Source organism: Microtus pennsylvanicus, chromosome 6 (genome assembly GCF_037038515.1).
Source record: "Microtus pennsylvanicus isolate mMicPen1 chromosome 6, mMicPen1.hap1, whole genome shotgun sequence".
NCBI lineage: Eukaryota > Metazoa > Chordata > Mammalia > Rodentia > Cricetidae > Microtus > Microtus pennsylvanicus.
Window position 1 is genome coordinate 72,276,211 of NC_134584.1, and position 13,617 is coordinate 72,289,827.

Here is a 13,617-nt window from a genome sequence, read left to right on the forward strand (position 1 = left end):
AAGAAGAAAATACCTAACTATATGAACATAAACTGGAGCCATCTTCCCCAAAGGAAGGCTTATCCCCTGCTGTAGAGCTCCACCAGACAGAACCACAACAAATATATTCTCGGGTAGCTTTTTAGTCTCAAACAATTTTGGGTTACTACAAATAAGAGACATCTCCCATTGCTTAGTTCTCCACTTATAGTCTAAGTCAGGAATTTTGCCATTATAAATTATGAGATATTTGGTGAAATTCACACCAAACTTTTGCAAAATACCCACAGAAAGATATCCATGCTGAGTAATGTAATAAAAATATAGGCCAGTAAAATGGCTCAGTGCGCCACCCAGGCTTAAGGAACTAAGTTCAGGCCCTAGGACTCATATAAAAGTAGAAAAAGAGAACTGGTCGCATAATGTTGTCCTCTGATCTCCACATGTGTGTGCCACATGGCATGCACACGTACATTACACCCATGCACACGTACATTACACCCATGCACATACACACACACTAATAATAGTAATAACAACAACAGTCTAGCCGCGTAATCATATACACATGGTGACTTAGGTAAGCCCAGTGCTGGAAGAAGCAGGCTCTCCATCTGACCACATCTGCTCCACCCTCTATGTGAGCAAACTCTCAGTTCCGCATCTCATCAGTACCACAGTGCCTTCATTCCTACAGGTCTCAGGCATCACTGTACTGGTATGAACAAATGTGTCACATTCAGAAAGGCTGACACTTTTTCTGGACCTCACAGCCAAGTAAATAATAAACCTTGAGGCCATGCAGGACTTAGGCTTGATAGCCTGCTGTATACTCAGCCTACTTGTTCAGCCTGCCTTTAAGAGTACAACGTTAACAGACAACTTTACTTGTTTTGGACTTCCCACAGGTCTGAATGGGTGCTACAATAATCATTTGCTGAAAACATCAAGCAGTTAAGAAGTGTCTGTATAAACAAATATTCACCATAAACATTGGAAGCAATGTGGACATAACTTGATAACTCTGATTAGGTTTTCTTAGGTTTGCTTTTCTGAGTACTTCTGGATCAGTAAGTTCAATCTTGTAAAACTGTTAAAGGGTTCTGTAAAGTAGCCCTTATTCCTTCCCTTTGTGATGTTCTCTATGCTGACCAATAGAAGTTAGCAAAGCCCCTTGTATGGACAGAGTCAGAGACAGCATTCAAGCAGAACAGATTCAGACTCATGCAACGGACAGATCACATAGAGGCCTGGAGCCATGAACTACAGACAGATGGAAGACAGGGGAGAGAAGTAGGGAATTCAGAACTGGGCTTGCTCTTGGCCAAACGACTCCAGGAGCAAAGGCTTTGATTACTTTCCTCACTGTAGCACCAGTGTGCTCCGGTGTCTCTGAGGCAGCCTCCAATGTGTTTAGCCAACGCGCCTACCCCCAATTCAATTACTATGATAGTGGACAGATGCTGTGGATTCTGACTTCTGAAGCCTCCTCTCCCCCACTCCTGTTTACCCTCATGATCCATCACTGTCACACATGCGCGGCCATCACACCTTGCCTCTCTTCCTTCCTTCATCGTTCTCAACTCCATCACTCACCGAGTTCACTTTAATAACACAAAACTTCCAGTGGACACTTATTAGGGTTAAGCAATTCTTCAAACTCTTACTCATAAGCTTGCAATCCTTTGGCCTCTTACGCATAAGTTTTCGCAGCATAAATAACAACTGCTTCAAACCTGCTTTAGTCTCAAACTAAAGCAGCAAAGTGAGCACCTCATCTCCTACCATCAACCACACCACCAAAAGTAGAAGAGCACCTCATCTCCTACCATCAACATGAGCACCTCATCTCCTACCATCAACATGAGCACCTCATCTCCTACCATCAACATGAGCACCTCATCTCCTACAATCAACATGAGCACCTCATCTCCTACCATCAACATGAGCACCTCATCTCCTACCATCAACATGAGCACCTCATCTTCTACCATCAACATGAGCACCTCATCTTCTACCATCAACATGAGCACCTCATCTCCTACAATCAACATGAGCACCTCATCTCCTACCATCAACATGAGCACCTCATCTCCTACCATCAACATGAGCACCTCATCTCCTACCATCAACATGAGCACCTCATCTCCTACAATCAACATGAGCACCTCATCTTCTACCATCAACATGAGCACCTCATCTCCTACCATCAACATGAGCACCTCATCTCCTACCATCAACATGAGCACCTCATCTCCTACAATCAACATGAGCACCTCATCTCCTACAATCAACATGAGCACCTCATCTCCTACCATCAACATGAACACCTCATCTCCTACCATCAACATGAGCACCTCATCTCCTACAATCAACATGAGCACCTCATCTCCTACAATCAACATGAGCACCTCATCTCCTATAATCAACATGAGCACCTCATCTCCTACCATCAACCACACCACCAAAAGTAGACGCCATCAGAGAAAAATGTTCTTAGTTTTCCACTGCCAAATCACAAATGGAGCCCTGCGTGGATCTGGCCCTATCTTTTCTCCTGCCACAACAGAAGAGGAGCTAAAGGCTTCCTGTCACACTCTGCATCATCGCAGAGGGTGATCTCCCTAAGGACTTCACTTCTACCTCTACTATCTGTTTCTCCAACACATTCAACTTCTCTGTTTAACAGGAACATTCCCATCAGGACGTGAGGAAGCTTTAGAATCTTTTTTCTTCCACCCACTGGTCAGATAGAAACTGGAATGTCAACATTCCTCAAAATAATAAAATGCTAGGTAGGCAAGGTGGCCCAGAGGTTAAGGTGCATGCTATCAAATCCAATGATTTGAGTCAAGTCCCAGGACTGACGCAGCAGAAGAAATGACTCCTACAATTTGTCCTCTGACCTCCACAGCACAACACACATAACAGATACATTTTGTAATGTAATACAATAATAATAGTGATAAAGTATAGTTGCTTTCCATAATGCATGGTGCTTATGATATGTCTGGTTTTAAGAACATGGCCTTGGTAAGTTAGCAATAAAGAAAATCAAGTGCAGCAATAATAGCCTACCCCATTAATAAGGAGATATGCTCTATAAGTTCTACCATTGTCTGAATGTGGACAGTAAATGACTTATACCTTAAAATAACTCATAAATTGGTACTATATTTGGCTGCCAAGGAAACAAATATCCTTTACCTTGCAATGTTTCAAAGCTTCTTTGTACTCTTTGTTTCTGATTGCGTCTCGTGCACTCTTCAGGGCAGTCTTCACTTCTTTGCTAGACATTCTATCAAGACAAGAAGTCACAGTGAACATACAATAATATCTCCCCAATGAAAAGAGTCCCAAAAACTGAACCGTGCGAAAACGAGACATCTACTTCCTGCTCTCTGGGACAGTCTGCCCCTTCTCTACACACAGTTCCTCAGATTTCTACTCCAATGTCTGTTCCACATTGGAACCTCCCTGAATGAGTTACTTAAAATTTTACTCCTTCCACATCCTACTCAAAACCGTGTATTTTCCCTTCTACCCTTCCCTTGCTTTACTTTACTTCAAAGGCTCAACACATCTCCTGTACGTATGTTCTATGGCTCTAGCCTACTGTGTGTAGAGTCTAGTTCTGTATAAATAGGGTTTTGTCTGCTATTGCTTTTTCAGCTCCAGGATTAGTATCTGACAAATGGTAGGTGACCGGTAGGTGCATGTTGAAACTGAGCTGTGTTAGAATTCCACTCACTCTCTACACATTTAGCTAAAGTACAGATGATCTTATGAATAAGAACCTACAATACATAGTAATTCCAATCCAATTTTATAAGCAAGATCCAGTAGAATAAGCTAAAGACAGAGAAAAACATAAATAGCTTTGGTAACTAAGATGAGAGAATTTTTTAAAGGCCAACATAGTTATTTTAATACTAGATTCTGTGCTATGTAAACCAGAATACTGTCCTCATATTGAAGATTACTGTAATATTACTTTCTCTAATGAGAAATAATGTAAATGTTTACACAGGGATAGAAGACCGTGCAAAACTGCACACTAATACCAGCCATGAAGAGACACTACATGTGCCCAAGTGTGATATCAATTCCTGTAATCCCATCATCAGGGAGGCAGAGGCAGGAGAATCATGAGTTCAAGGCCATCTTCTGCTACACAGCAAGTTCAAGGCCAACCTTTGCTACATGAAACTTTAACACTCTGTATATTGATTTTTTAAAAGTAAGATTTTAAAAATTTCAAAGATATATTACTTCATCAGCAAAGCACTTTATTTAATAGTACAATATAGTAATTTAATCATAAATAAGGTAGTCCATGTTAATATTTTACAAATTACCAACTTACCCAAAACAAATAAAATCACAATACAATGTTTAAAAGAGAAACATTTGTATTTTCTGCTTACTCGACCTATTTCTAATCTTATCATAAAGATAAAGCAAATAAAGTTGATTATTGTTCTCTCAAAGTCTGTGAAGAATTGTGTTGGGATTTTGAAGGGAATTGCATTGAATCTATAGATTGTTTTTGGCAGGATTGCCATTTTTACTATGTTGATCCTTCCTATCCAAGAGCATGGGAGATGTTTCCATTTTCTGGTATCTTCTTTAATTTCTTTCTTCAAAGACTTAAAGTTCTTGTCAAATAGGTCTTTCACTTCCTTGGATAGTGTTACCCCAAGATACTTTATGCTATTTTTGGCTATTGTGAAATGTGATGTTTCTCTGATTTCCCTCTCCACTTCTTTATCCTTTGTGTATAGGAGGGCTACTGATTTTTTTTTTTTGAATTGATCTTGTATCCTGCCACATCTCTGAAGGTATTTATCAGCTGTAGGAGTTCTTTGGTAGAGTTTTTGGGGTCACTTATGTACACTATCACATTATTTGCAAATAATGAATGTTTGACTTCTTCCTTTCCAATTTGAATCCCCTTGATCTCCTTATGTTGTCTTATTGCTATTGCTAGAACTTCAAGAACTACGTTGAATAGATATGGAGGGAGTGGACAGCCTTGTCTTGTTCCTGATTTTAGTGGAATTGCTTTGAGTTTCTCTCCATTTAATTTGATGTTAGCTGTCGGCTTGCTGTATATTGCTTTTATTATATTTACATATGATCCTTGTATCCCTAATCTCTCCAATACCTTTATCATGAAGGGGTGCTGAATTTTGTCACATGCTTTTTCTGGAACTGGAAGCAGACAAGATCGCCTGACAAAATTGGGGAGCATGGTGGCGGAGGATGGGGGGGGGGTTGAGGAAAGGGAGAAGGGGAGAAGGGGAGGGTTGGGGAGATCTTGAGGGAATGGGATAGTTGAGATGGAGGAAGGACAGATATGAGAGCAAGGAAAGGGATTGATTGAGGGAGCCATTCTGGGGTTAGCAAAAAATCCAACTCTAGAAAAATTCCCAGGAAGGATAACCCCAGCTAAGACCCTAAGCAATAGAGGAGAGGGTGCCTGAACTGGCCTTACCCTGTAGTCAGACTGATGATTATCTTAAATATCACCATAGAACCTTCGTCCAACAACAGATGGAAACAGAAGCAGAGACCCACATCGGAGCACTGGACTGAACTCCCAAGGTTCAGCTGAAGAGCAGGAGGGAGAGTGTGAGCAAGGAGGCCAAGACCATGAGTGGTTCACCCACGAGACAATTTGCCTGAGCTAATGGGAACTCACCAACTCCAACTGGACTGGGAATGAACGAGCATGGGAGCAAACTAGTCCCTCTGAATGTGATTGACAGTTGAGGCTGACTGAGGGGCCAATGACAATGACACTGGGATTTGTCTCTAATGTATGTACTGGCTTTTTGGGATCCTATTCTCTTTAGATGTATACCTTGCTCAACCTAGATGTAGTGGGGAGAACCTTGGACTTTCCACAGGGCAGAGTGCCTTGTCCTCTCTTAAGATTGGAGGGGGTGGGGAAGGATGTGTGGAGGGAGTGGGAAGGGAGTGGGAGGAGAGGAGGAAGTGGGAATTTGGATTGGTATTTTTTTAAGTAATAAAATAATAATAATAATAAAAGATAAAGCAAAGACAGATGGAAGATAGATAGATAGATAGATAGATAGATAGATAGATAGATAGATAGATAGATAGATACGATATTCAGAGTAACAAACTAGGTGACCACCACAGCACACTGCCATAGTATTCAAATGTAGTATGGGGACACAATAAATATTCTACCAGCATAAGCACACTAACACATTATAAAAGCACCATACATGAACACAATCTATTATGAACACAGTACATGAACACTTTATACAAACACGTACACTAATGTCGCTCACACAGTACACTAACATAGTACACTAGCATTGTACACACAGTACACTAACACTTTAAACAAAGTAACTAATATAACAATGCAGTACACTGAACTGACACTGTACCCTAACAGTTTACACTGACACAATTCACTCATGCAGCACATGTAGGTCCATATTTCTACGAGGTATGGCGACCAGAATCCCTGGCCATAGTTTGCACCTGCCACACAGGAGGTCGTCGGTCACCTAGCCTGTCACCATCCCTAACAATGGGTCAGGATGTTGTTCTGCTCCTTCTTTGTAACTTGGAGGAAACCTGGGATAGAGATGCCAATTCAGCCTATGCGACAGAGCTGGCACACAGAGCAGGAAGATAGGAAGACGTGACAGAGCAGGCATAGATGGGTGTGGACGTGACCACATCCATTCACCTGGTTACCTAGGAAGCAGAATGCTAATGAATTTCACCCTCAGCTTATGTTTTGGGATATAAGGCTGTTCGGAGAATAAACACAGAGAAATTTTCAGGATGTGAACTGAGGATTTCCTGAGGGATCACTGAGAATCTCCCTCCTGATAAAGCCATGTGAGTTGTGTCTTTAATCCCACGACTCCCCTCTGGTACTGGAGAAATAATTTAGGGTCCAGGCTGGTACCAGACCCCGACAAGTACACTAACTCAACACAGTAACCCAGTACACTAATTTAATACACTAACACAGCACACAAACATGCTACACTAATATAATAAATACACTAACACTCTCCACTAGCAGTGCACTACCATGGTACACTAACAGATTATACTAACACAGTATACTAACACAGTGCACTACCATGGTACACTAACAGATTATACTAACACAGTATACTAACACAGTGCACTACCATGGTACACTAACAGATTATACTAACACAGTATACTAACACAGTGCACTACCATGGTACACTAACAGATTATACTAACACAGTATCCTAACAGAACATTACCAGTACATTCCAGCCAAAGTAAAATGTACAAATATAAAACAAATCTATGATGTTGGAGATTTCAAGATAAGAGGATTTTAACTTAAAGCAAGCTGGTATTCAGAATAATACAAAAATTAATACATTATAAAATCAATTTAGCTGTGAGACATTCAGATTTCCCAAATACTTGTTGCAATAATTACTTAATTTAAAACAGCACATCACATTCTATCACCTTTGAAACTACTGTCTTACCTGAAAGTATCTCGATATTAATTCAGAGGTGAATTGGAGAAAAAAATCTTTTCAGTCTACAAATCTTAATGGCAGCAACTAATAAAGTTCAGTGCTGATTTCACGTTAACTTTCTCAAGCCACATTCCTTCTATTAAAAAAACCTGTAGACTAAAAGAAAGAAATCAATGAGGATGACTGACCTGGACAAATAAAGAGAGATACCCAAGTTGAAAGAAAGAGAGAGGGAGGGGAGGGGAGGGGAGGGGGGAGGGGAGGGGAGGGGAGAGGAGGGGAGGGAAGGGAAGGGAAGACTTTATGTGGGAGCATGCCCAAGTTAGAAACAACATGTGGACCCACGCTCAGCTCACCCATGCATGACGAAACACAAAAACACCCTGCTGCTCTGAAGAATACAATCTAAAGCTGGAGAGACATCTAAGACATCATGTGAACCATGAGAGAACCAAATGTTAAAGATTAAGAAGAAAAGTCCTGTAGGAATTTAGAGAAGGTGTGTTGGGTAAGCACACAATGACTACTAGGAGAAGACAGAAGATAACAGTGGAGAGGAAAAGAATTCCAGTCAGAGAAAGGGGAGACAGGAGGAGGGGAGAAGGAAGAGGAGTGAGAGAAAGCACAGCCGCCTAAGATGTTAGATCTCAAGAGTCAGGTGGATGAACGTAGAATAAGGACAGCAGCAGGGAAACATTACGACTGTGTAAGTTATTTTGAAGCACACTAGAGACAAGCACACTTTCTCTTGATAACAGCTGCCGTATTCAATACCTTCCATAGCTATGTGTTTCCACATGGAATTCTTTACACTACAATATAACCATCCCTTCTCTTCTCATTCCTTCTTCCTTTATATACAGGCTCTCAGGTATTCCCTTCATCAAACACAGATGCATGTATGAGTGCACAATGCGTATGCATGTTAATTCCAAACACTCCTAAGAGTGCCACTTCCTATGATGTTATCGGGGCCAAATGCATTCAAACTACCACATATTTGTTTTAACCTGTAGTATAATTTAAAAAAAAATCTATTGAAGGAATGGTAAAGAACTATTAAGTAAAGACAGACTGCCTGCTTGTTACTTAGCAACCCACTCAGTTCCTACCTGTTATCACACCTGCATCTTCTTTTTGACCTGGATCTCAATCTGCTCCTTACCCACTTTTTTCATCTAAATTAAGTAAAACAACCATGAAATGGTGATATAAAACACCCAAACCCTTCCAAAGTTTTTAAAAATCAGATTAACCATGATCATAATGTGGGAGCTGATGTATGCTGTGAATATGCTTTATTGCCATTGGTTAATAAAGAAACTGCTTTTGACCAATGGCTTAACAGAGTAAAGTCAGGCTAAAAGAGATAGAGAGGGACAGCAGGCAGAGTCAGGGAGAAACCACGTAGCTGCCGCTGGGGTAGCTGCCGCTGGGGACACGACTTTGTGGTGATGCATAAACTAGAGAAGATGGGTTAGTTTGAGATATAAGAGCTACCTAGAAATATGCTTAAGCTATCAGCCAAACAGTATTGTACATAACGTGGTTTCTGTGTGATTATTTCAGGGCTGAGCAGCCAGGAATGACTAACAGCCTTCCGCCCACATGATCACAATCTAAAACGTGAGAAAATCTGAACAGACGTGTAGAGAGTAGGTGGAGTCGAGGAGACGCCATGTAGTTACCAAAAAAGAAAGATGCAAACCGCCAGCCAGAACCCTACTGGTAGACCATAACCTCATGGTGATTCACAGATTAATAGAAATGGGTTAATTTAAGATATAAGAGTTAGCTAAAATATGCATACGCTATTGGCTGAACAGTGTTATAATGAATATAGTTTCTGTGTTATTATGTGGGTCTGGGTGGCCAGGAAATGAATGAGCAGTCTTAGAATATAGGAGGTGATCACAGGAAGACACAAAAGGCAGGGAAGTGCTGAGATGATGTGACTACAGCACACATACATTTTTTTTTTAAGTTTAAAAACATTACTCAACCCATCTGAAACTTCATCCCTTGCTCTCTGAAGAGGTAAGTTTCTTGCCTGCTTAACTGCCAACAAACACTGAGTATGTCCTCTTCAAATAAGCCAGGACATAAGTACTAGCAAAAAAGCCTGCGCTATCCTGATCTACTCAACTCGAATGCAGTAGAACTTTTTAACTGTTCCACCGAGATGTGTGTTCTTCTCCAATTCAGTAAGTGTCCAAAAGCAAGGTTCATATTGCTTGGAGCCCCTTAAATAATCAATCTCTGCTGGCTAGTTTTATGTCAGTTTGACACAAGTTAAAGTCATTGGGGGAGAGACCCTCAAAGGGGGGGAGAGAACCATTAGACTAGGTTGCAGGCAAGCATGTTGAGAGCATTTTCTTAATTAGTGACTGCTGGGAACGGGCCCAATCTATTGTGGGTGGGACCACACCTCGGCTGGTAGTTCTGGTTTCTATAAAAAAGCAGGCTGAGCAAACCAGTAAGCCTCACCCTTTCATAGACTTTGCATCAGCTCCTGCCTGCCCTGTTGGAGTTCCTGTCCTGACTTTCCTCCCCAAGTCGCTTTGGCCATGGTGTTTCACCATAACAGCAGTAACTCTAACCAGGGCACAATCTTCTTGAGTAGTACATATAAGACACACCACAATCTAGCCGCAAAATCTAGATCAGCAAAAAGACTGTCTCAGCACTCACACATCGCTCTTGGATAGCCCTCCAGTTCTCTGGGTATCAGTGCTTCTCCCAACCAGTCATTCTACTTACTTCTGCCTATTCTCATGTTACTCAAAATTAAAGGCCAAGGTGAAGTGTCAAGCATACAATCTGACCCATACCAAATTGACACTAGTCTGATCCTGTAACGTTTATGACCTATGCCAGCATTTCCAAAAGTATATTTCAAAGAACATGCTTGAAGGTATTACTCCATGGTGCAGGAAATTTGTGTCCACCACAAAGATCTCACTCTTCAGTCTCAATATATACTGCCACCTTAGAGCCTCTGGGGAACCCTAACACCCCAACAAGCTGAGGCAGCAACCACCTGACATTTTAAAGACACTAGCTCCAGAACATAACTTGAAATTACTGTTTTTGTGGCTTTTTAATTCAACCATTACTCATACTTTTTAATACCTTTCTAGATGTATATCTGTATGTTTCCCAAAACTGACTGGAAGTTCTTTAAGAAATTCTGTTGTTATTTTGGATATTAAAAGACCTGCAGAAGACCACAAGCTAGACCCAGAATGTTCAACTGAAGACCTAACATCTAAAGAGTAAAGTACTTTTACTAAAGCAACCTGAACCTAACATAGAAATCATTAGCTAATGATCATAGACAATACAGATCTGAGCCTGTTGTGGGGATAATTGTATCCCTGTGTTATATAGTAATTTTTTTTCCAAATTAAAACATTCCATCCTGGTGGGAGGCTTAAGACTCAGAAAGTAAATAAAGCTTATGATGCTCAAGAAAAAATTCACAAGTCTCAGAAATCACCCGAAACATACATGATTACCAAGGCTCTTCCCACAAGGTAAAATAAGCAGTAACAAATGCGGGACAGGATACTCTCAAGTAGCTGAGCTATCAACAGGGAGCTTCAAAAACACTCTTCTGGAATTATCACCCATGTTGGAATGGGCTTTTCAGTGATGCAGCAACCTTTGACTCATCCATCTTCCTCTAAGTAAGTCCTCACCCGTGCTCCTAAGTAAGCCCAAAAATTCATTAGTTCAGCAAACTGAACAATGAACAATGGTAGAGTTATTTTGATCTATTGCTGGTGCCCTATCTGGAGTGAACAGGTGTTTGTTCATGTTTCCACAGGAAGACATACAACACCCCCAAAATTCACACATCAAAGTACCAGTCCCCACATTTCAGAATACAACAGTATTTACAAAGTACAAAGGTAATGAAAGCTAAATGAGGTTCTGTAGGAAGACCCTGATCCAATCTGTCACTCTCAAAAGAAATTTAGACACACCAGGAAGCACATGCACAGAAGACAGATCAGGTGAAGACACACTGAGGTACAAGACAGAAACAATGGCCTTAAAAGAAATCAAATGTTACAACTCTTTGATGCTGGACTTCTAAACTCCAGAATTATGAGAAAATAAATTTCTGTTATGGTATTTTGTTTTATCAGTCATAAACCAGAGCTCCGATCCTGCATGGTATCTAGCTACATAAACCCATGCACACATAAAAGTTCCTTTGCTCACAGAATAACTCAGTGATTAACTTTTGTTGAACATTCTATGTTCAGATGACAGTCATTAAACAATGAAGGAATCTGAAGAACTGGGTAAAGTCTGAAAAGGCTACTAATGGAGAGGAAGTGGGAAGACAAGCTTCTGGCCATGTAAAATCGAAGAGCAATACATGAGTGGTTACATGCAGCTGTCCCGCTCAAAATCAGAACTTGTAATACTTAAGCCTACACAAATGTGGGATGAGGTGCTCAAAGAAATGTTTACCGTCAGGAGAGATGAAGTAAAGGCTGGAACATTTAAGGCCCACTGACTGTCAGATGGAAAGTAGGACCTCTTAGATTCTAGCAACACTTTGTCTTCGGGTCCCTAAAATATCTATGTTTCATCAACCCACTGCAGCACCTGCTCTCACTCCCACAGCAAGGGCAGAAACCAGGAGAAAAAGATGTGCTCCTGTCATCAAAAGAAGGGCCTGAAGAAACAAAGCCCTCGGGAAATATTAATAGTCAAAGAACCATTACTATGCCAAAAAAGAAAGCTAAATATAATTTTTCTAAATCTAAATGCCAGTTGATATTGATTCTGAAAAATATGTTCTACATTCCAAATTAACTCAACATAATGTTGGGGAGTGTGCCCTGTTTAGGAGGCAATCTACCTGGATAACTGTTCTTACTGTACTGTTACTTTGTTTGTTAGGTTCTTCTCCCCAAGACTGTAAACTCCTCAGAGACAAAGAGTGTGTGTTTGCACACCCACACACATCTGCAGAGTGACACTATACTCACAATTTTGTTCAGTAATAGAGATGAAATTCAGTAGACTCATAAAAATTTGCAACTGGAGACATAGTATCTCTGAGTTAGGGCACTGACTCTTCAAACAGTTTCCTTGCACAAACCCTGGAAAAGTCATTTAACCTCCCGGTCTGACCGTCTACAAAGTAGTCAGAGTGAAGGCTACAAAATAGATTCCACAAAAAAATAAGTTACACAGTAAATACATAGTAAGGCTTAAGACCACACAGCACATACCGCTATGCATTAAATATATATTTCCTCATTACAATTATTCTGTACAAAACGCTGCCAGATATTATAGTTAAGTTTTTAAATAAATAGAACTCCTCCTTCTTGTCAAAAAAAATCAAAACAATTGGTTTAATGTACAAGTGTATGTACCTGGAGCTATAATAAGTGAAGAATTTGAGTTTGAGATAGAAATTTGCTGTTCCGGAACTCTCCAAAGGAATCTAACAACCAAAAGAGAGGTAGCATTATCCTGCGCCCAACTATTGTGCTCCGAACCTACGTCAATTAGCAGCACACATCACACAGCCCACATTTTCTTTTCGAACCTGTTCCTTTCTTTCTCACTGTCCCCGCCCCCTTGCGACTTGGAAAAGAGCAGCCAAGCTTTCCCGCATCTAGAAACTGAAACTTAACAAAGCCCGGCTCCTCACCGCACACCACCAGCCCTAGTGTCCCTAGTGTCCCGGCCAAAAGAGGCAATCCGACGAGGCAGGCTGCGTGACCAGGGCTCTGCAGCAGCATGGGATCCAAACCACTACCCGGCCCACACCTGAGGCGGCCCGGCCTTGGCCACAGGGGCACAGCCCATCCAACTTAAGTGACAGAAGCACTGCCACCTCATCACCGCCAAGTTCACTATGCCAGGGAACATTGGGTCGCGCTGTCCCGTGCAAAGGAGGACGACCCCTAGCAGCACCTCCAGGCACAATCCCTTCTCCCCCAATGCCATTTCAACTGCCTTTAAAATGTAACTTCTGCTCAAAGCGAAAGCAACCAGAACCCACCTGGCACATGCTGGACTGCCGCAAAGTAGAAGCGCATGCGCATTTCCGCAGGCATCGCTTTCGTGATGGGAAGTT

General features: G+C 41.3%; 1 protein-coding gene across 2 annotated transcripts in view; it reads right to left on the reverse strand.

Annotated features, from left to right (window-relative positions):
* Skic3 (SKI3 subunit of superkiller complex) overlaps positions 1 to 13,606 on the reverse strand; it is a 95,833-nt gene extending 82,227 nt beyond the window's left edge. Inside the window, exons 1-3 of one of the 2 annotated variants that reach the window (XM_075976431.1) lie at positions 13,543 to 13,606; positions 7,512 to 7,654; positions 3,187 to 3,277 (exon numbers count right to left, since the gene is read on the reverse strand). In XM_075976431.1, coding sequence (XP_075832546.1) covers positions 3,187 to 3,276 — 90 coding nt within the window. In that variant the 5' untranslated portion in view covers position 3,277; positions 7,512 to 7,654; positions 13,543 to 13,606. Of the gene's footprint in view, positions 1 to 3,186; positions 3,278 to 7,511; positions 7,662 to 13,542 lie in introns of both variants that reach the window. The other variant, XM_075976430.1, reaches the window with a different exon arrangement.
* Positions 13,607 to 13,617: the final 11 nt, after the last annotated feature.